Consider the following 24,580-nt stretch of genomic DNA (forward strand, 5'->3'; position numbering starts at 1 on the left):
TTGTTTGATGCGAGACGGTTATTCATTTAAATCAGAGAATAATGGTTGTTCTATTTATATGAGTAATATCTTTTATGGTCATGCACCCTTGAAGAGTGGTCTATTTTTGATGAATCTCGATAGTAGTGATACACATATTCATAATGTTGAAATCAAAAGATGCAGAGTTGATAATGATAGTGCAACTTATTTGTAGCACTGCCGTTTAAGTCATATCGGTGTAAAGCGCATGAAGAAACTCCATACTGATGGACTTTTGGAACTACTTGATTATGAATCAGGTACTTGCGAACCATGCCTCATGGGCAAGATGACTAAAACGCCGTTCTCCGGAGAGAGCAACGGACTTATTGGAAATAATACATACAGATGTATGCGGTCCAATGAATGTTAAGGCTCACGGCAAATATCGTTATTTTCTCACCTTCACAGATGATTTAAGCAGATATGGGTATATCTACTTAATGAAACATAAGTCTGAAACATTTGAAAAGTTCAAAGAATTTCAGACTGAAGTGGAAAATCATCGAAACAAGAAAATAAAGTTTCTACGATCTGATCGTGGAGGAGAATATTTGAGTTACAAGTTTGGTCTACATTTGAAACAATGTGGAATATTTTCGCAACTCACGCCACCTGGAACACCACAGCATAATGGTGTGTCCGAACGTCATAACCGTACTTTATTAGATATAGTGCAATCTATGATGTCTCTTACTGATTTACCACTATCGTTTTGGGGTTATGCTTTAGAGATGGCTGCATTCACATTAAATAGGACACCATCGAAATCCGTTGAGACGACGCCTTATGAACTGTGGTTTGGCAAGAAACCAAAGTTGTCGTTTCTGAAAGTTTGGGGCTGCGATGCTTATGTGAAAAAGCTTCAACCTGATAAGCTCGAACCCAAATCAGAGAAATGTGTCTTCATAGGATACCCAAAGGAGACTGTTGGGTACACCTTCTATCATAGATCCGAAGGCAAAAAATTTGTTGCTAAATTCGGAGTTTTTCTAGAGAAGGAGTTTCTCTCGAAAGAAGTGAGTGGGAGAAAAGTAGAACTTGATGAGGTAACTGTACCTGCTCCCTTATTGGAAAGTAGTACATCACAGAAACCGGTTTCTGTGACACCTACACCAATTAGTGATGAAGCAAAATATAATGATCATGAAACTTCAGATCAAGTTACTACCGAACCTCGTAGATCAACCAGAGTAAGATCTGCACCAGAGTGGTACGGTAATCCTATTCTGGAAGTCATGCTACTAGATCATGATGAACCTACGAACTATGAAGAAGCGATGGTGAGCCCAGATTCTGCAAAATGGCTAGAAGCCATGAAATCTGAGATGGGATCCATGTATGAGAACAAAGTATGGACTTTGGTTGACTTGCCCAATGATCGGCAAGCAATTGAGAATAAATGGATCTTCAAGAAGAAGACTGACGCTGACGGTAATGTTACTGTCTACAAAGCTCGACTTGTTGCAAAAGGTTTTCGACAAGTTCAAGGGATTGACTACGATGAGACCTTCTCACCCGTAGCGATGCTTAAGTCTGTCCGAATCATGTTAGCAATTGCCGCATTTTATGATTATGTAATTTGGCAAATGGATGTCAAAACTGCATTCCTGAATGGATTTCTGGAAGAAGAGTTGTATATGATGCAACCAGAAGGTTTTGTCGATCCAAAGGGAGCTAACAAAGTGTGCAAGCTCCAGCGATCCATTTATGGACTGGTGCAAGCCTCTCGGAGTTGGAATAAACACTTTGATAGTGCGATCAAAGCATTTGGTTTTGTACAGACTTTTGGAGAAGCCTGTATTTACAAGAAAGTGAGTGGGAGCTCTGTAGCATTTCTGATATTATATGTGGATGACACATTATTGATTGGAAATGATATAGAATTTCTAGATAGCATAAAGGGATACTTGAATAAGAGTTTTTCAATGAAAGACCTCGGTGAAGCTGCTTACATATTGGGCATTAAGATCTATAGAGATAGATCAAGACGCTTAGTTGGACTTTCACAAAGCACATACCTTGACAAGGTTTTGAAGAAGTTCAAAATGGATCAAGCAAAGAAAGGGTTCTTGCCTGTGTTACAAGGTGTGAAGTTGAGTAAGACTCAATGTCCGACCACTGCAGAAGATAGAGAGAAAATGAAAGATGTTCCCTATGCTTCAGCCATAGGCTCTATCATGTATGCAATGATGTGTACCAAACCTGATGTGTGCCTTGCTATAAGTCTAGCAGGGAGGTACCAAAGTAATCCATGAGTGGATCACTGGACAGCGGTCAAGAACATCCTGAAATACCTGAAAAGGACTAAGGATATGTTTCTCGTATATGGAGGTGACAAAGAGCTCATCGTAAATGGTTACGTTGATGAAAGCTTTGACACTGATCCAGACGATTCTAAATCGCAAACCGGATACGTGTTTTTATTGAACGGTGGAGCTGTCAGTTGGTGCAGTTCTAAACAAAGCGTCGTGGCGGGATCTACATGTGAAGTGGAGTACATAGCTGCTTCGGAAGCAGCAAACGAAGGAGTCTGGATGAAGGAGTTCATATCCGATCTAGGTGTCATACCTAGTGCATCGGGTCCAATGAAAATCTTTTGTGACAATACTGGTGCAATTGCCTTGGCAAAGGAATCCAGATTTCACAAGAGAACCAAACACATCAAGAGACGCTTCAATTCCATTCGGGATTTAGTCATAGAGTGAGACATAGAAATTTGCAAGATACATACGGATCTGAATGTTGCAGACCCGCTGACTAAGCCTCTTCCACGAGCAAAACATGGTCAGCACCAAGGCTCCATTGGTGTTAGAATCATTACTGTGTAATCTAGATTATTGACTCTAGTGCAAGTGGGAGACTGAAGGAAATATGCCCTAGAGGCAATAATAAAGTTATTATTTATTTCCTTATATCATGATAAATGTTTATTGTTCATGCTAGAATTGTATTAACCGGAAACATAATACATGTGTGAATACATAGACAAAAACAGAGAGTCACTAGTATGCCTCTACTTGACTAGCTCGTTAATCAAAGATGGTTATGTTTCCTAACCATAGACATGAGTTGTCATTTGATTAACGGGATCACATCATTAGGAGAATGATGTGATTGACTTGACCCCATTCCGTTAGCTTAGCACTTGATCGTTTAGTTTGTTGCTATTGCTTTCTTCATAACTTATACATGTTCCTATGACTATGAGATTATGCAACTCCCGTTTACCGGAGGAACACTTTGTGTGCTACCAAACGTCACAACGTAACTGGGTGATTATAAAAGGTGCTCTACAGGTGTCTCCGAAGGTACTTGTTAGGTTGGCGTATTTCAAGATTAGGATTTGTCACTCCGATTGTCGGAGAGGTATCTCTGGGCCCTCTCGGTAATGCACATCACTCAAGCCTTGCAAGCATTGCAACTAATAAGTTAGTTGCAGGATGATGTATTACGAAACGAGTAAAGAGACTTGCCGGTAACGAGATTGAACTAGGTATTGAGATACCGACGATCGAATCTCGGACAAGTAACATACCGATGACAAAGGGAACAACGTATGTTGTTATGCGGTCTGACCAATAAAGATCTTCGTAGAATATGTAGGAGCCAATATGAGCATCCAGGTTCCGCTATTGGTTATTGACCGGAGACGTGTCTCGGTCATGTCTACATAGTTCTCGAACCCGTAGGGTCCGCACGCTTAAAGTTCGGTGACGATCTTAATTAGGGTTTTTGTGTTTTGATGTACCGAAGGTTGTTCGGAGTCCCGGATGTGATCACGGACATGACAAGGAGTCTCGAAATGGTCGAGACATAAAGATTGATATATTGGAAGCCTATATTTGGATATCAGAAACGTTCCGGGTGAAATCAGGATTTTACTGGAGTACCGGGGGGTTATCGGAACACCCCCGGGGGTTATTGGGCCTACATGGGCCATAAGGGAGAAGAGGAGGGCCGGCCATGGCAGGCCGCGTGCCCCCTAGTCCGAATAGGACAAGGAAGGGGGGGCGGTGCCCCCCTTTCCTCTTTTTCCCTTCCTCCTTCCGTTTCCAACAAGGCAAGAGGGGGGAGCCCTACTCCCGGTTGGAGTAGGACTCCTCCAGGCGCACCCATAGGGCCGGCCGCACCTCCCCCTCTCCCTCCTTTATATACTGAGGCAAGGGGGCACCCCATGACACACAAGTTGATCCTCATGGTCGTTCTTTAGCCGTGTGCGGTGCCCCCTTCCACCATATTCCACCTTGGTCATATCGTAGCGGTGCTTAGGCGAAGCCCTGCGTCGGTAGAACATCATCACCATCATCACGTCGTCATGCTGACAAAACTCTCCCTCAATGTTTTGCTGGATCAAAACTCGAGGGACGTCACCGAGTTGAACGTGTGCAGAACTCGGAGGTGCCGTGCGTTCGGTACTTGGATCGGTCGAATCGGGAAGACGTACGACTACTTCCTCTATGTTGTGTCAACACTTCCGTTGCCGGTCTACAAGGGTACGTAGACAACACTCTCCCCTCTTGTTGCTATGCATCACCATGATCTTGCGTGTGCGTAGGAAATTTTTTTGAAATTACTACGTTCCCCAACAGGAATTGCCATGGGAACGGAGGAGGCGCGAGCGAGGAGACAAGGGCGGCGCTCCTGCTCGGGGCCCTGGGCGCGTGAGGCCAGCTTCGAGGAGGAGACGCGATGCAGAGGAAGAAGGAAGCGGGACGCGGGCTCGCGCGGTGGGTGTGGCGAGGGGATCGGGCGTCGAGGGGACCTCCTCTCCCTGTCCCGATGCGCGCGTGGGTGTGTGAGTGGCAGCAGTGTGGGGGACGAGTGGGAGAGATCGAGAGGAGGGGAACGAGCAGAGTGCGGGGTTGCGGGCTAGGGTTAGGCAGGGGAGGTTCGACTGGGCCTGCGGGAGGCCTTGGCCAAATGGGCCAGCGCGGCGGAGGCTGGTTGGCCGGCCTGGGCCTTAGGGAGGAGTGGGGAAGCAGGCCGGTCTGGCACTGAGGCCCCAAGTGGCCAACTGGACCTCTCTCTCCCCCTCATAAGAAAGAAAAAACAGAGAAAAGAAAGAAAAGAAAGAGAGGTTAGGGGAAGAAGTTGGACACGCGAATAATTTTCCCGGACTCGCGAAAATGTACTTGTTCCAAGAAAATAGGAATGACCATGATTGCAAGATTTAAATTCAAATGCATTTGAATTTAATTCAACTCGTTTGAAAGGAGTAGGAATCCGAAGTTTCCAAAAATGTTGAACATTTAGGAAGAGCCTCGATAAATGAGATACAGAATTGTGGACAAGATTTGAAGGTCAAACTCGAAGTGGAAATAGGCATGAGGATTATTTTTGCACGTGTGTTATGGTGAATATCAAATTAAAGAAATATTGAATATAGCTCCCTATTATCGGGAGGATGGGTTATAAAGAGAAACCACCATGTGAGTTCCCTCGATTTAAATGGATCAAAGATCCATGCCGTTTATTTAGTTGAGTTAAGAAAAAGAAATGACATGATGGCATGATGACATGATGCAATGCACATGATGCAAAGAACCAAACAAATCACACGACGAAACCCGGAAACCCTGGAAGGCATCTGAAGCTCCGGTCTTGGGGCGTCACACATATGGCTCCTGCCAGTTGCCAATAATTGTGTTACAAAACATGATCATCTCATACAATAAAATTTAGCATCATGTTTTGACCATATCACATCACAACATGCCCTGCAAAAACAAGTTAGACGTCCTCTACTTTGTTGTTGCAAGTTTTACGTGGCTGCTATGGGCTAGGCAAGAACCGTTCTTACCTACGCATCAAAAACCACAACGCGGTATAGTGATTGCTTTTTGATCTTTGGAAAGAACCATGTTCATTGAATCTGATTCAACCAAAGTTGGAGAAACTGACACCCACCGGCCACCTGGGTGCGAAGCACGTCGGTGGAACCAGTCTCGCGTAAGCGTACGCGTAATATCGGTCTGGGCCGCTTCATCCAACAATACCGCCGAATCAAGAATCAACTAGTGACGGCAAGCAATATGTATATACCCATGCCCACAACTCCTTTGTGTTCTACTCGTGCATATAACATCTACGCATAGACCTGGCTCAGATGCCACTGTTGGGGAACGCAGTAATTTCAAAAAAAAATCCTACGCACACGCAAGATCTATCATGGTGATGCATAGCAACGAGAGGGGAAGAGTGCTGTCCGCGTACCCTTGTAGACCGTAAGCGGAAGCTTTATGACAATGCGGTTGATGTAGTCGTACGTCTTCATGATCCGACCGATCCTAGTACCGAAAGTACGGCACCTCCGCGATCTGCACACGTTCGGCCTAGTGACGTCCCACGAACTCTCGATCCAGCTGAGTGTCGAGGGAGAGCTTCGTCAGCACGACGGCGTGATGATGGTGATGATGAAGCTACCAACACAGGGCTTCGCCTAAGCACTACGATGATATGACCGAGGTGGATTATGGTGGAGGGGGGCACCGCACACGGCTAAGGGATCAATGATCAACTTGTGTGTTCTACGGTGCCCCCTTGCCCCCGTATATAAAGGAGCAAGAGGGGAGGCCGGCCGGCCCTTGGGGCGCGCCAAGGAGGGGAGGAGTCCTCCTCCTAGTAGGAGTAGGACTCCCCCTTTCCTAGTCCAACTAGGAGGAGGAAGGGGGAAGGAAGGAGAGGGAAAGAGGGGGCGCCGCCCCTCCTCCTTGTCCAATTCGGACTCCTCAAGGGGGGGGCGTGTCCAGCCCTAAGGCCCCCTCCTCTCTCTCTCACAAGGCCCATGTTGGCCGATTAGATCCCTCGGGGGTTTCGATAACCTCCTGACACTCCGATAATTATGCGGTGACCCCCGGAACTCATCCGCTGTTTGAATATAGTCATCCAATATATTAATATTTATGTCTCGACCATTTTGAGATTCCTCGTCGTGTCCATGATCACATCCGGGACTTCGAACTATCTTCGGTACATCAAAACACATAAACTCATAATACCGATCGTCACCGAATGTTAAGCGTGCGGACCCTACGAGTTCGAGAACTATGTAGACATGACCTAGACACGTCTCCGGTCAATAACCAATAGCAGAACCTGGATGTGCATATTGGCTCCCACATATTCTACAAAGATCTTTATCGATCAAACTGCATACCGATATACGTTGTTCCCTTTGTCATCGGTATGTTACTTGCCCGAGATTCGATCGTCGGTATCTCAATACCTAGTTCAATCTCGTTACCGGCAAGTCTCTTTAGTCATTCTGTAATGCATTATCCCGTAAATAACTCATTAGTCACATTGCTTGCAAGGCTTATAGTGGTGTGCATTACCGAGAGGGCCCAGAGATACCTCTCTGATACTCAGAGTGACAAATCCTAATCTCGATCTATGCCAACTCAACAAACACCAACGGAGACACCTGTAGAGCATCTTTATAGTCACCTGGTTACATTGTGATGTTTGATAGCACACTAAGTGTTCCTCCGGTATTCGGGAGTTGCATGATCTCATAGTCATAGGAACATGTATAAGTTATGGAGAAAGCAATAGCAACAAACTAAACGATCATCGTGCTAAGCTAACGGATGGGTCAAGTCAATCACATCATTCTCTAATGATGTGATCTTGTTAATCAAATGACAACTCGTGTCTATGGTTAGGAAACATAACCATCATTGATTCGACGAGCTAGTCAAGTAGAGGCATACTAGTGACATTTTGTTTCTCTATGTATTCACACATGTACTAAGTTTCCGGTTAATACAATTCTAGCATGAATAATAAACATTTATCATGATATAAGGAAATATAAATAACAACTTTATTATTGCCTCTAGGGCATATTTCCTTCAAGTGGGGGACTGAAGGAAATATGCCCTAGAGGCAATAATAAAGTTGTTATTTATATTTCCTTATATCATGATAAATGTTTATTATTCATGCTAGAAATATGCCCTAGAGGCAATAATAAATTTGTTATTTATATTTCCTTATATCATGATAAATGTTTATTATTCATGCTAGAATTGTATTAACCGGAAACTTAGTACATGAGTGAATACATAGACAAACAAAGTGTCCCTAGTATGCTCTACTTGACTAGCTCATTAATCAAAAATGGTTAAGTTTCCTAGCCATAGGCATGTGTTGTCATTTGATGAACGGGATCACATCATTCGAGAATGATGTGATGGACAAGACCCATATGTTAGCTTACCATAATTATCGTTTAGTTTTTCTACTATTGCTTTCTTCATGACTTATACATGTTCCTCGGACTATGAGATTATGCAAATCCCGAATACCGGAGGAACACCTTGTGTGCTATCAAATGTCACAATGTGACTGGGTGATTATAAAGATGCTCTACAGGTTTCTCTGATGGTGTTTGTTGAGTTGGCATAGATCAAGATTAGGATTTGTCACTCCGTGTATCGAAGAGGTATCTTTGGGCCCTCTCGGTAATGCACGTCACTATGAGCCTTGCAAGCAATGTGTCTAATGAGTTAGCCACGGGATGATGCATTAAGAAACAAGTAAAGAGACTCGCCGGTGACGAGATTGAACTAGGTATGATGATACCGACGATCGAATCTCGGGCAAGTAACATACCGATGACAAAGGGAATAACGTATGTTATTATGCGATTTGATCGATAAAGATCTTCGTAGAATATGTAGGAGCCAATATGAGCATCCAGGTTCCGCTATTGGTTATTGATCAGAGATATGTCTCGGTCATGTCTACATAGTTCTCGAACCCGTAGGGTCCGCACGCTTAACGTTCGATGACGATTTGTATTATGAGTTTCATGTTTTGATGAACCGAAGTTTGTTCGGGTTCCTGGATGAGATCATGGACATGAAGAGGAGTCTTGAAATGGTTGAGACATAAAGATTTATATATTGGGAGGTTATGTTTGGACACCGAAATGGTTTCGGATAGGTTCGGGCATTTTCCGGAGTACCCGGGGGTTACCGGAATCCCCTGGGGGATTAATGGGCCACAATGGGCCTTAGTGGAGAAGAGAGAGGGCCGGCCAGAGGTGCCCCCCCTTGCCCAGTCCGAATTGGACAAGGGGAGGGGGCGGCGCCCCTCTCCTTCCTTCTCTTTTCTCGTCTTTCCCTTCTTCTCCTACTTGGACTAGGAAAAGGGGGGACGAATCCTACTTGGACTAGGAGTCCAAGTAGGACTCGCCCCAAGGAGCGCCCCCTCCTAGGGCCGGCCTCATGTCCTCCCCCCTTTATATACGTGGGGAGGGGGCACCCCAAAGACACATAAGTTGATCTTTTAGCCGTGTGCGGTGCCCCCCTCTACAGTTACACACCTTGGTCATATCATTGTAGTGCTTAGGCGAAGCCCTGCGTCGGTAACTTCATCATCACCATCACCATGCCGTCGTGCTAACGGAACTCTCCCTCGGCCTCAACTGGATCAAGAGTTCGAGGGACGTCATCGAGCTGAACGTGTGCTGATCGCGGAGGTGTCGTGTGTTCGGTACTTGGATCGGTTGGATCGCGAAGACATTCGACTGCATCAACCGCGTTACTAAACGCTTCCGCTTTTGGTCTACGAGGGTACGTAGACACACTCTCCCCTCTCGTTGCTATGCATCTCCTAGATAGATCTTGTGTGATCGTAGGTAAAATTTTGAAATAGTCCATATTCGATTTCACGCCAAACCGGGGATGCTTCCGAGGTGAAAACCATATCAATTAGCTCACCGTGCGGGTAGTGCTTGGATTTTAGGACACGTGCACATAAACTCCCCGGCATGTGTAGCAATCTCCAGGTCTGTCTAGCGAGCAAGGCCTGATTGAAGAGGCTCATATCTCTGAATCCTATGCCCCCGCCTCTCTTCGGTTTGACCATTCGATCCCATGACATCCAATGTACTTTCTTGTGTCCATTCTCCTCTCCCCACCAAAATTCACTGATCAATTTCTCGTACTTATCACAAAAGCCCTGTGACATCTTAAATACCCCCATGTAGTAAGTGAGGAGGCCTTGTAGTACTGACTTAACTAGTGTCTCTTTGGCCACAAATGACATGAATCTCTCCGACCAATCTATGCATCTCTTGACAAATCTCTCCATGATTGGTTGGAAGGAAGAGTCTTTCATGCGTCCTTTCGGGGTTGGGAGACCTAGATACTGACTCTCAAATTGGCAGTGGAAATCTGAAGGGTCTCCTTGATTCCATGTTGTGTTGCCTCCGGATAGACTTCGTTGAATAGGATTGGGCATTTGTTGTTACTAAATAGTTGGCTCGAGCCCTTCTGAAACTTGTGGAGAACCTGCATGATGCACTCTGCCTCTTCTTTACACGCTTTCAAGAAGAGCAAGCTATCATCGGCAAATAACAAGTTCGAAATCCCTGGACTCCCTCTGGCAATTTTCAGGGGCGTAATTTTACCCCGTCGGATTTCTTTGTCTAGCAAACATGATAAACCTTCGGCCACGAACAGGAAAAGGTAGGGGCTCAGGGGGTCGCCCTGCCGGAGCCCCCTCTCGGGTGAGAATGGATTTAGAAGCTCGCCATTGTACTTGACAAAATATCTCACAGATTTTACACATCTCATCACCCATCCAATCCATTTTTTATCAAAACCCAACTTCAGCAAGGCTGCTTCCAAGAAGCCCCAGTCCGCCCTGTCATATGCTTTTGCCAAGTCCAACTTGAAGACGCAGTGTGTGTTAGCAGGATGTTTGCTATGTTGAATATTGTAGAAGCACTCAAAGGCAATTGTGGCATTATCCATGATCAAACGACCGGGAATGAAAGCACTTTGATCTCTGAGATGAGCTCATCCAAGTGGGGTGTTAGCCGGTTCACCATACATTTCGAGATTACTTTGTAGAACACATTGCACAGACTTATGGGTCGGTAGTCCTTCAACTGGACAATAATCATTATATGTTGCACCTTTTCTCCTTATTCTTTTTCTCATTGGATTTAAAGGAGTTTTAGCAACATATCTGATCTATTTTCCTTATATTTTTCTCACATGGTTTTTGGGAGAGACTATCAAGCGAAAGATTTCTCAAGATGGAAGATCTATGTACAAGAAGTTTTCAATGATAAAACATTCAAGGAGCGATGTTTGTACAAGGGGGAGTGTTAGGAATTAAAAGTAGATTAATTAGCACATGCTCCCTCTGTAAACTAATATAAAAGTGTTTAGATCACTACTTTAGTGATCTAAACACTCTTATATTTCTTTACGGAGGAAGTACTAATTAATGAATAGACATTAGCAAAGGGCATGTCCAACCCTGAATAGAAATGTCTCTCCTCTCTCTTTATTGTCAGCAGGCACCTGCTCGGGAGGGATGCCTCTAAACAAGCACCTGTTCGAAGGGATGCCTCCGAACAGGCATCTTCTTCTCACCTCTTTCAGATGTATATATACTTGAGAATCAATAGAAATCAGTACTGATCATCCATTACTTTCATTCAATCTCGTTTTACTCGAACAACCATGGCGGCGATCCAGCGGCTCCTACCGTCCAATGTGCATGAGAACGCAAAGAATCGTGAGTAGTTCTTACTTGCTTCATCCATTCTTCGTGTGCATGTGCCCAAGTGAGTCTCGGTCCTGATTGAATTCAGGTACTGATACATGCATGATCTATCTGGCGCCTCTCTTCTTGTGAGCTGCATCTCGCCGCCCCTGGCTGGCCGCAGCGAGCGCGCGTGCGCCGTCCTCGCAGCTGTTGTCTAATGCCTCGGCGCCATGAATCCCAGACACCCATAGTGACGAACAAGCAGATGGGAACGAAGATCCTTCGATGGTTCTCTTTGTGCGCCCGACGAACAAGCAGATGGGAACGAAGATCCTTCGATGGTTCTCTTTGTGCGCCTCATCATCCATAACCGCCCTGAATGGCCTTCTTCTCTCTATCTGAATGGCCTTCTATCTATAGGTAGAGTCTATCCGTTGATAACGTGTTGTAAGTAATCGAGAGGGAACGAGAGACAAACAAACAGAATGAACTTGTGTAGTCTTTATTGACCATCTTTCACAAATTATATACAAGGTTGAAGAGGCGCCTCCGAAGGAACTGACGCGACGGTTGCTAGAGTTGCAACCGCACGTGAGGGAAATCAGGGATTTCCTGATTAACCGCATGGGTTAATTATCCTTAACAAAAAGGGCAAAGGTTATTTCCTCCCAGAAAAGAGAGAGACGTGTATCAGATACAGGCCGAATACAAGCGTGACTACCGGAAATGCAATTTGCTCCCAGGAGCACGTGTTCCTCCTGTGGAAAATGATTTTTGAAATGTCAAAAAAAACAACAATTTTTTTTGTGTTCTTTGACAAATCCAAATGCTACCTGGAAATTTTTAGGCAAAAAGGTTGCATTTTGGCCTGTGCAAGAAAATAAAATTGAACATTGATTGTTACCCAAATTGTCACACCCAAATTTATTTTTTCACCAACAAAATACTGATTCTTCGTTTCGCACGAAAATTGTCAAGCATGCTTGCAACACCAACACAAACATCTACAAAAATTTATGTTTTTTCTTTAAAAATTGCTATGCACCCGGGAGCAAAAACACCTCCCATGTTCCTTTTTTTCGGGATGAAATACAAACGTGATTACACAAACCTTTACAGTGGTATTTACGAGGGAAAATGACAATCCAAGCAGGGGCGCACGGGATCATGGCAGCAGGTTAGAGGATGCCCGGTATAAGAGATGGCAGGTTAGAGGATGCCCGGTATAAGAGATGGCGTCCTCGCCAACAATTGATTAATTTGAAGTAAAAATTACAGGAGACTCAAGATACCTTAACTTACCCAAAAGTGCTCAAACAAAAATCCATATAACAGAACAAAAAAGATAGCTGTTGATAGGGCGGAATAGGAAATGTGTGTGGGGGTGTGGGTGGGGGGTAACCAAAATAGTTAATACAGTCTGTCATACAAAGCAAAAACTAAAGAGTAGGGAGCGATCGCTACCACATTTGCACTGATGACAACTAGAATAAAACAAAATATCACATATCCGAGCCAGCAAGTTGACATGCTTTGTGCCTCCCTTCGGAAAAGCACACCCACGAAAACTAAAGCATCTGAAATGACAGGAAGATTGAACAGGGGAATATTATCATCTCCATTGGAAGAAAAGAAAAAGGTTTGGGTTCACAAAACTTACTGCAGTGATCAAGCTTCAGTCTTTTGCTCTTCTGCTGCTTGGTGATACTGGTAGTCACCTTCCTCGTATGCCTCACCTTCTTCAGGGCCTTCAGGTTCTGTGTTGGGTTGTGCCTGATAGTATTCATGCTCATGTCCCTTTGAGCTTTCAGTTTCATGCCCATGCCCGCCTTGAACTTGATAGCGATACGACCCGTAACTATTGTGTTGGTTAGAGCCATAATGCTTCCCATAATCAGCCATGCTCCTGTCATGCTTTGGTTCACCATTGTATTCAGAATCCCTATCCTTCAAGTGAGCGCGATCACGTTCGTAACTTGCACGCTCATGATCTCTTTCGCGATCCCTGCCTCTCTCACGGTGACGATCATGAGAGAGGCCACGATCCTTCTCCCTATCATGATCCCTACCACGGTCCCTATCCCTATCTCTGTCCCGACGATCACGGTCATGGTCATGCCCATGGTCTTTTTCCCGGTCCCTTCCTCGGTCCCTGTCCCGAGTCCTGTCCCGATCTCTATGGTGGTGCCTCTCTTCCCTTGAAGCACGCTCACGTATTCTGTCATGAGAACGCTCACGGGGATTTTCATCGCGGTCTCTTTCCCGTACCTTATCACGAGACTTCTCCCGATCTCTGTACCAATAGTGAAGTAAGAAATAAGCATTTACACAAAGCACTATGCTAAAGCAGAAGAAAGTTTATTTGCTGAAGCTCACCTATCTACACGGGAATCACCCCTCTTAGGTTCTTCTGATCTGGGACGCCCAACACTCGATGGCTCCCTGGTAATAAGAAACAAGCAGCATAAAACAACTAGATGCTCTAACATAAGAGGACAACATTGATAACGCCCAAAACATAACTTCACTGCACTAACAGAACATGCAACTGCCAAGTTAATATAATAGCAATATCAAATTGCAATGTACCAAAATATATTCAATTCCCTTCTGATCAATACTATAGATAAGAAAAGAGACAAAAGGACAAGAAAAATAAGAAAGAAACATATGACGAAAAGGCTTTGGTGTCGATTAATTCCCAGTCTCACTTGTCACCTCATTCTAAGAATAAATAGAAGCACTAGCTTCCTCTAAGGCATGTCTTAAATAAGAGAATACCTGGCAGGCAGCTTCTGATTTGCACCACAAATTCTGCTTGATCCAAGTCCACCGCCTAATCTCCTGGGACGCCAATTAGGGACAGTTCTACCACGTTCCACATCAACTATTACCCTCTTATTGTCCACTTTTCTCCCATCAGCTTGCTTGTAAGCATCTGGGACATACCAAATTAACATAGAAAATTTAAGACATGCAGCAGGAGTGTCCAACCAGCATACATCTACTGACCTGAAACTTACTTTTCATATCCCGAGTATGCATATACTCTATGAATGCATATCCTCTAGGTTTATTTGTATCCTTGTCAGTTACGAGCCGTACCTGGAAAGCTCAAAGATAGTAATTAAGGACTACTAAGAAAGAGAGTTGCACCAGACTTCATGATAAAGTGATAGTATTTGTTGTCGCTACAATAGTTTGTTAATTTTGCATGTTCTATGTTGCACGACAGACAGGCATAAAGCCTAAAACAGCCGTGCTAACCTTGCATATGTAGAGCTTCCATTATGAGGAGTGAAATCCAGCACAGATCAACAGTTGGAGGAAAAGCAGTCTGACTGATTGGCGTATGTCGGAAAATACGATGATATCCCCTTACCAGGGAACTGGCTAACTATATATATATACAACTGTAGACTTAAATAGTAAATACTATACCAAGTTGCCCTCTCAGTTGTGTGTATTTTGTTCAGCCGTGGCCAAGAAAAGAAAATAGCAGCAACAGATACAGAATTGGTGCTTAATCTTCGGGGCCAAGAAAAGAAAAATAGCAGAAAACAATTACATAATTGGTGCGATTAATAGCAAGCAAGCGATGTTAGTATTAATGAATCTCAGATTAAACTGGCTTACGGAAGATTCAGTAGAAATGACTAATTAATTTACTAGGAAGCAGAAAATTCTGTCTGAAATCTATGTTACTTTATCTGCTTAGCATTAAGTGTGTCGATTTCATAGGTACCTCTAATGCCCCACATGTTTAAAGATGGATAGCAAGGACAGGTTGTATAAAGACCTACAAACAGTCATGTATATACAATAGTGTGTCTTGTGCACCTAGGATTGTGGTGTACCTGGTGCACCTGAGCCTACAAATGACCTCTAAAAGCATTGAAAAGTTCCAACCTTTTATTAACAACATAGACATCACGTGCACATCATGTGGAGTACAAAATTTCAAATAATTGATCTTAGAACAAGAAAAATAAATCCAACTTTGAATATTACCAGATTCAAATATTGAGTAGAAGTACCCAACTTGGCACTATTCACAGCATGACTTCTTTATATCTCAGGCCATGTGTCAAATTCGGATTTAGAAATTTCATGATATGCCATTATGTCTATCATAAATCTCCTTCAGCTTTTGTATGACTTTTAGATGAATACATGTTAAGTCACACGATTAAAATTTTGCCTACAGAATCTAATTAATATTTTATTTGTTTAGCACACAACATCAGCTACTGAAGGGTGGTCACAAAATGTATGCATCCACATGCAAAACACAACAAACACAGTACCAGCCTTGGCTTCTATACTCCCTCCATTTCGCAATGCATTGCACATTAGTTTTGTCTTAAACCAAACTTTGTAAAATTTGGCCAAGTTAGTAGAAAAAAAATATCAACATCTACAATCCAAATAATCTCTCCCACTTGAAAAATACAAAAGGTTCCGTCTTACGTTACTTCTTCCATGCTGTTTTCGGTTTTGCTGATTTTTTCTCTCGACCGGTTTTGCTTAAGAACTGCCTTAACTGCACCACCTCTTATCGACTTAACAAATAAAAGCATGTTTTGTTTGGTACGCAAAATAGTACTGATTGAATTGGCAGCTAAAATCCATTTTTGGTATGTAATTACATTAACAATAAAATGGCAGATAAATGACGGTGATTGCATACAAAATATTGTCCACCCCACCCCCCCAAATGCAACGCACGGGCAATTATCTAGTCTAGTAAATATGAAAATATATTTCATGATGGATCTAATGACATTTATATTGTGTTGTGATTGTCGGTACTTTTTGCTACCAAAATTGGGTCAGACTTTGTACAAAACTAATACGCAAAGTAGTTTGAAATAGAGGGAGTACTATTTTTGCAAAAAATGAAATAAAAGAAGAGGCGCTTCATTATTTTCCACCAGGAAAAAAAATAAAGAACACCTCAAAGGCTCCAAGTAATTTTCCAAGAACAACGACAAGAGCAAACAGAAGTAAGTTCATAGGCAATCCTTGGGAGGTGTGGGAAGCTTCTAGCTCTGTGTGGTAGCTAAAATAGGCCAAAAGTATAACGCCGTGTGTCCAAAAGTCACCTTGGCACACAAAAACTACAATGAAGATATATGGTGACAGCGGACCCACTGTTTCTTTGAGATTTCACCCCATGACGGCTTGCTGATCACAATAACTGAACAACACACACTTCAAAGAGGAATAACTCCACCTGTACTGGGATTTACCACATGCACCTACCCTTTTAATAGGCCCGTAGGCTTCAAACTCCCGCTTAACCCTGCTCTCAGATGTCTCATAATTCTGCGGAGGTTGAAGAAGTCAGTGAGCACTAAGTTACAGACAGAATATAATGCCCAGCAGTTTTAAAAGGAATGACCAAGCAAATACTTACAAGTCTTGCAACGAAGAGTGTTTTGTATGGATCTGAAGTGGTATTGGGGTCACTTTGTGGGTCATCTATGTTTGAGAAAAATGAGAAATGATGTTACAACATGAATCATCTGAAACAAGGAGTAACATTGCTCAAAAGGAACTCACAGTTCTGAAGCTCTTTGGCGACCTTATCTGCCCCTTGCTCAAGCTTAAGTTTCCTGATTCTATCCTTCTTTTCGGCCTATATGCACACAAAAAAAACTCAAATTTGGGAACGAATGGCAAACTGCATGAAAATAGACAGAAAATACACTTGACGCACTTTTAACAAGATCAACGAGATATTCAATTGAGGTAGTGCTACACCGCTTTCTCAACACTGGAAACAGTTCAACCAAACTCTTGCTCAGATGCAACATGTCTTAGTAATACCAGGCATAGTTATAAGAACCAGAAACTACTTTTTTGAGTTGTTCCACTGGAACATGTTGAAAGTGTGCAAACTTTTCGAGCGCATAAAGTTATAAATTTCACATATGTAATAATACAGCACCCTCATTATTCATTGTCAGCAACAACTGCAATGGTCCACTAAGTGCTCAAGTGCACTGTTAACAGAACGAATTGCGCAATCTGAGGGAACACCTTTTTTTTCATATCGCAAAAGTGTTAGGTGTAAGTTTAATGTGTAGAGACAGGCAAAATTTATCCTCTGTTCTTTTCTCTCGCCACACAATTTCAGTTCCACTTAAACACTCACTAAAATCCCGGTTAACAATTATTTGAGCCAGCAAACGTCCTGCCAACCTAAGTAGAGTACCTAGCAGTGCATCATTGGCGTCTACTGTAGTATGCTACTGTATGACTATGATCAATTGGCCAAACATTGGAATAAGTATCGCTTGCAATACACAAACATTAGCAAAAGGCAATTCCGAGGACCAAAGAAGCCATACCTTAGTCTCACACGTTGGGACAGGCGGCGCATACTCTGGGTCGCCAGGCTCGGCAAACCGCGACACAAACTGCGCCATCCCTTCAACCAATCAACAACAGCAACAACAACCATCGACATTCAGGAAGACAGGAACTCAATCAGTCACAGATAAATTAAGCCACTGATCTCGGCAGCCAGCAGTACCCATAGATGTGCGGGATAGGAGAGCAGTAATCGATCGCTTACCCGTGTAGGCCGGCAACTTGCGCTTCTGGACGGGCGGCGTGTGCTCGAGCATAGGCCGCGCCTCGAACAGCTTGAGCAGGTTCGGCGTGAGGCCCGTCGGGTGGCCCTGCCCCATCTGTTCCACAGAAACCAACCAGATCTCAGATCGAAATCAAGCAAACGGAGACGGAGAGGAGAGATAGGGTTGGCTAGGGTTTAGGGCGGGTTACGAGCTTGAGCTGCTGGACGTTGGCGCGGGGCACTCCCTTTGGGCGGCCCTGCGACCCGCCGTCCGGGTTGCCCCGCGTCATCGCGCTGCCGTAGTCGCCCATCGCCGCGGCTTCCTGCGGCGGCCGCGAGGGGTTTGCGGGTTTGGGGAGAGCGAGGGAGAGGGGGAGAGGGGTAAGTCGAAGTGAAGGGCGTTGCCACAGTCGTCACAACCGACCGAGCACGCTTTCTTTCCTAAAAGCATCTCCAATAGCATGTGTATATTTGAATGTCTATATATTTATATAGACAATGGTCTAAAAAAATTCCCTCATATACACATTCAGTTTTGCATCAGAATGTCTATATACAGAGACCATGACAGGTGGGTCATTGCTAGGGAGAGAAAGAAATCATAACTGCAGCTGAGTTTAGACAACGCCTTCACATTGTCCAGGCATGGACATTGTCAAGGCCAATTTAGAGGATGTGTATATTTGAACGATCATATAGACAAGCTGTTGGACGCCTATTTTGAGCTCACGTCGTGGAAAACGAGTATAGACATCCATATAGACAAGCTATTGGAGATGCTCTAAGCGGTAAAATCGTTTTACGTCCTCTTAAAACGATTTTGCAGCAACGTGAAAGTCCCGAGAGCAAGATACGGTATAATTCCTATTGTCTCTATTTCTAATGTCTCGGTTGGTAGTCTTCAGCGATTAAATTCCGTCCTACTTTTTCTGGTTTATTTTCGTCCTTACTCCCACCTCGCAGGTAGACACGTCGACCCAAAAAAAACCCAACGATCCCTCCACATACCTCCCGTCGCACCAGAGAAAAAGGGCCGAAAAAAAACCTACGAAAAAAACCAGCGATCGCTCGTTGCTCCATCCCTCGCCCCCGCCGCTCGAGCGAGAACACTCGCATGCACGAGTCATTCGGCGCCGCCGCCGCTCCATCCCTTCGCCGCCGCCCTCCACTTCAGGAGACGCAGCCGATCCCGTTGAGGATCCGCCGCCCTCACACGTCAGAGCCGACGATCCCGATCTCGCATCGGAGGATTTGATTGACTTCTCTCCTCTCTTCCACCTCTCGTCGTCGTCGGATCCCCGCGACGCATGCCCAGATCCGTCCGCAAACCGCCGCCGACGAGGCGTATGGCGCCGCCACAGCCGTGCTCGAGCGCCTCCAGGACCCCGTAGAGGAGAATCGAGGCGTGGCACCTCCTGGACTCCGTCTGTCGCCGCTTTGTCGACGACGTCCTTGCCGCCGGGCAGGAAGGTACTTGATGCCCACCTGCAAGGTCAGCCCCCCATCCTCCCGGTCCTTCCCAGCAAATAGAACTGGTAAAATCATAACCTTTAGGTTCATGGTCTAGGAGCAGGAAAGTACATGTCCATCTTTGTGATATTCTCATATGAATAAGCATAATACTATGTACATAATCTCTCAATTGTGTAGACATCTCAATTGTGTAGACAGGTCATCAAGTAACTCTGCTTCACCTTTTAGATAATGATCCGCTTTTAAGTGTTTGTTGCCAAAGTGAGCATCAAATTACAGGAATCTCAATCTTTTTTCTATATTTATCGCAAGGCTCTTGCACGGTATATATTTTTGCTTGGTCATTAATGAATTAGTTCCATGCTCTGACAGTAAGAGAATGGAGCTAGGTGGAGGCCCTAGGCCAAGATTATCTGACATCTTGTTGTTGCTGTAGTAGTGTCTTAATTGGATATGTTTACAGTTCTAAAATCAATGTTTCAGTGATGGTAATATATGTCTGCAGATAACATATTTGGCCTAGGGCAGTTCGGTGAACTGGCGAAGGGCTTGCCGGCTTGGTAACATACCAGATGGCACAACCGACCAGCACCAGCACCAATGACATGGACAGCCGAAACTGCCACTCACCGCAACACGCAAGGAAATTATCCAGTGAGTCTCTGATACGTCTCCAACGTATCTATAATTTTTGATTGCTCCATGCTATATTATCTTCTATTTTGGACATTATTAGGCTTTATTATTCACTTTTATATTATTTTTGGGACTAACCTATTAACCGGAGGCCCAGCCCAGATTTTTTTTGCCTATTTTAGGGTTTCGAAGAAAAGGAATATCAAACGGAGTCCAAACGGAATGAAACCTTCGGGAACGTGATTTTTGGAACGAACAAGATCCGGGAGATTTAGACTCTACGTCAAGCAACCAATAGGGAAGCCATGAGGTAGGGGGCGCGCCTACCCCCCCAGGCGCGCCCTCCACCCTCGTCGGCCCCCTGTTGCTCCACCGACGTACTCCTTCCTCCTATATATACCCACGTACCCCCAAACGAGCAAATACGGAGCCAAAACCCTAATTCCACCGTCGTAACTTTCTGTATCCACGAGATCCCATCTTGGGGCCTGTTCCGGAGCTCCGCCGGAGGGGGCATCGATCACGGAGGGTTTCTACATCAACACCATAGCCTCTCCAATGAATGTGAGTAGTTTACCTCAGACCTTCGGGTCCATAGTTATTAGCTAGATGGCTTCTTCTCTCTTTTTGGATCTGAAAGTGCAACTATCCCTGGGTGGTTTTGGTAATTCCTAACAACATATAGCTCATTGAGCTAACATTATTCCAAGATTAATATTTCAGGAAAAGCTCAATGAATGACATGGCATGGATGAGGAAAGTGGACCCCTCAAAATACTAAGGACAAATGGGAACGTAGTAATTTCAAAAAATTTCCTACGCACACGCAAGATCATGGTGATGCATAGCAACGAGAGGGGAGAGTAGATCTTCTACGTACCCTTGTAGATCGACAACGAAGCGTTTGGTTGATGTAGTCGCTACGTCTCCACGGCGCCCGACCGATTCAAGCACCGAAACTACGGCACCTCCGAGTTCTAGCACACGTTCAGCTCGATGACCGATCCCCGGACTCCGATCCAGCAAAGGTGTCGGGGAAGAGTTCCGTCAGCACGACGGCGTGGTGACGATCTTGATGTACTACCGTTGCAGGGCTTCGCCTAAGCACCGCTACAATATTATCGAGGACTTATGGTGGAAGGGGCACCGCACACGGCTAAGAATATGGTCACGTGGATCAACTTGGGGGTGCCCCCTTGCCCCCGTATATAAAGGAGCAAGGGGAGGAGGCCGGTCGGCCCCTATAGGCGCGCTAGGAGGAGTCCTCCTCCTAGTAGGAGTAGGACTCCTACTAGGAGGGGGAAGGAAGTGGGGAGGGAGAGGGAAAGGGGGGCGCCGTCCCCCCTCTCCAAGTCCAATTCGGACCAGGGGGGAGGAGGCACGCGGCCCACCCTGGCTGCCCCTCTCTCTCTCCACTAAGGCCCATAAGGCCCATTACTTCTCCCGGTAGGGTTCCGGTAACCCTCCGGCTCTCCGGTTTTCTCCAAAATCACCCGGAACACTTCCGGTGTCCGAATATAGCCGTCCAATATATCAATATTTATGTCTCGACCATTTCGAGACTCCTCATCATGTCCGTGATCACATCCGGGACTCCGAACTAACTTCGGTACATCAAAACTCATAAACTCATAATATAACTGTCATCGAAACCTTAAGCGTGCGGACCCTACGGGTTCGAGAACAATGTAGACATGACCGAGACACGTCTCCGGTCAATAACCAATAGCGGAACCTGGATGCTCATATTGGCTCCTACATATTCTACGAAGGTCTCTATCGGTCAGACCGCATAACAACATACATTGTTCCCTTTGTCATCGGTATGTTACTTGCCCGAGATTCGATCGTCGGTATCTCAATACCTAGTTCAATCTCGTTACCGGCAAGTCTCTTTACTCATTCCGTAATACATCATCTCGCAACTAACTCATTAGTTGCAATGCTTGCAAGGCTTATGTGATGTGCATTACCGAGAGGGCCCAGAGATACCTCTCCGACAATCGGAGTGACAAATCCTAATCTCGAAATACGCCAACCCAACATGTACCTTTGGAGACACCTGTAGAGCACCTTTATAATCACCCATTTACGTTGTGACGTTTGGTAGCACACAAAGTGTTCCTCCGGCAAACGGGAGTTGCATAATCTCATAGTCATAGGAACATGTATAAGTCATGAAGAAAGTAATAGCAACATACCAAACGATCGGGTGCTAAGCTAATGGAATGGGTCATGTCAATCAGATCATTCACCTAATGATGTGATCCCATTAATCAAATAACAACTCTTTGTTCATGGTTAGGAAACATAACCATCTTTGATTAACGAGCTAGTCAAGTAGAGGCATACTAGTGACACTCTGTTTGTCTATGTATTCACACATGTATTATGTTTCCGGTTAATACAATTCTAGCATGAATAATAAACATTTATCATGATATAAGGAAATAAATAATAACTTTATTATTGCCTCTAGGGCATATTTCCTTCAAGTCTCCCACTTGCACTAGAGTCAATAATCTAGATTACACAATAATGATTCTAACACCCATGGAGCCTTGGTGTTGATCATGTTTTGCTCGTGGAAGAGGCTTAGTCAACGGGTCTGCAACATTCAGATCCGTATGTATCTTGCAAATCTCTATGTCTCCCACCTGGACTAGATCCCGGATGGAATTGAAGCGTCTCTTGATGTGCTTGGTTCTCTTGTGAAATCTGGATTCCTTTGCCAAGGCAATTGCACCAGTATTGTCACAAAAGATTTTCATTGGACCCGATGCACTAGGTATGACACCTAGATCGGATATGAACTCCTTCATCCAGACTCCTTCGTTTGCTGCTTCCGAAGCAGCTATGTACTCCGCTTCACATGTAGATCCCGCCACGACGCTTTGTTTAGAACTGCACCAACTGACAGCTCCACCGTTTAATGTAAACACGTATCCGGTTTGCGATTTAGAATCGTCCGGATCAGTGTCAAAGCTTGCATCAACGTAACCATTTACGATGAGCTCTTTGTCACCTCCATATACGAGAAACATATCCTTAGTCCTTTTCAGGTATTTCAGGATGTTCTTGACCGCTGTCCAGTGATCCACTCCTGGATTACTTTGGTACCTCCCTGCTAGACTTATAGCAAGGCACACATCAGGTCTGGTACACAGCATTGCATACATGATAGAGCCTATGGCTGAAGCATAGGGAACATCTTCATTTTCTCTCTATCTTCTGCAGTAGGTCGGGCATTGAGTCTAACTCAACTTCACACCTTGTAACACAGGCAAGAACCCTTTCTTTGCCTGATCCATTTTGAACTTCTTCAAAACTTTATCAAGGTATGTGCTTTATGGAAGTCCAATTAAGCGTCTTGATCTATCTCTATAGATCTTGATGCCCAATATATAAGCAGCTTCACCGAGGTCTTTCATTGAAAAATTCTTATTCAAGTATCCTTTTATGCTATTCAGAAATTTAGTATCATTTCCGATCAACAATATGTCATCTACATATAATATCAGAAATGCTACAGAGCTCCCACTCACTTTCTTGTAAATACAGGCTTCTCCAAAAGTCTGTATAAAACCATATGCTTTGGTCACACTATCAAAGCATATATTCCAACTCCGAGAGGCTTGCACCAGTCCATAAATGGATCGCTGGAGCTTGCACACTTTGTTAGCACCTTTTGGATTGACAAAACCTTCTGGTTGCATCATATACAACTCTTCTTTAAGATATCCATTAAGGAATGAAGTTTTCACATTCATTTGCCAAATTTCATAATCATAAAATGCGGCAATTGCTAACATGATTTGGACGGACTTAAGCATCGCTACGGGTGTGAAGGTCTCATCATAGTCAACTCCTTGAACTTGTCGAAAACCTTTTGCAACAAGTCGAGCTTTGTAAACAATAACATTACCGTCACCATCAGTCTTCTTCTTCAAGATCCATTTATTCTCTATGGCCTGCCGATCATCAGGCAAGTCAACCAAAGTCCACACTTTGTTTTCATACATGGATCCCATCTCAGATTTCATGGCCTCAAGCCATTTTGCGGAATCTGGGCTCATCATCGCTTCCTCATAGTTCGTAGGTTCGTCATGGTCAAGTAACATGACCTCCATAACAGTATTACCGTACCACTCTGGTGCGGATCTTACTCTAGTTGACCTATGAGGTTCGGTAGTAACTTGATCAGAAGTTTCATCATCATCATAATTAGCTTCCTCACTTATTGGTGCAGGAATCACTGGAACTGATTTTAGTGATGAACTACTTTCCAATAAGGGAGCAGGTACAACTACCTCATCAAGTTCTACTTTCCTCCCACTCACTTCTTTCGAGAGA

General features: G+C 44.4%; 1 protein-coding gene across 1 annotated transcript; it reads right to left on the reverse strand.

The window, feature by feature from the left end:
* Positions 1-12,761: 12,761 nt before the first annotated feature.
* Positions 12,762-18,541, reverse strand: LOC125553360 (U1 small nuclear ribonucleoprotein 70 kDa-like). Its single transcript, XM_048717156.1, has 11 exons — positions 18,328-18,541; positions 18,119-18,233; positions 17,892-17,971; positions 17,101-17,176; positions 16,955-17,019; positions 16,801-16,863; positions 14,559-14,640; positions 14,317-14,473; positions 13,912-13,977; positions 13,196-13,828; positions 12,762-13,112 (listed from the first exon to the last, which is right to left on the reverse strand). The coding sequence occupies exons 1-10, from the start codon at positions 18,427-18,429 to the stop codon at positions 13,204-13,206; spliced, it is 1,431 nt and encodes a 476-aa protein (XP_048573113.1). The 5' UTR covers positions 18,430-18,541; the 3' UTR covers positions 12,762-13,112; positions 13,196-13,203.
* Positions 18,542-24,580: the final 6,039 nt, after the last annotated feature.

Source organism: Triticum urartu, chromosome 1 (assembly GCF_003073215.2).
Source record: "Triticum urartu cultivar G1812 chromosome 1, Tu2.1, whole genome shotgun sequence".
NCBI classification, from domain to species: domain Eukaryota; kingdom Viridiplantae; phylum Streptophyta; class Magnoliopsida; order Poales; family Poaceae; genus Triticum; species Triticum urartu.

What these genes read in the sequence shown, in the direction of transcription:
- LOC125553360 (XM_048717156.1), bottom strand. Translation starts at nt 18,429, where the DNA reads ATGGGCGACTACGGCAGCGCGATGACGCGGGGCAACCCGGACGGCGGG. An exon ending in CAAGTTGCCGGCCTACACGG is followed by an intron (nt 17,972 to 18,118) that starts GTAAGCGATCGA and finishes GATTGGTTGAAG; the next exon opens with GGATGGCGCAGTTTGTGTCG. An exon ending in CGCCAAAGAGCTTCAGAACT is followed by an intron (nt 17,020 to 17,100) that starts GTGAGTTCCTTT and finishes TCTCAAACATAG; the next exon opens with ATGACCCACAAAGTGACCCC.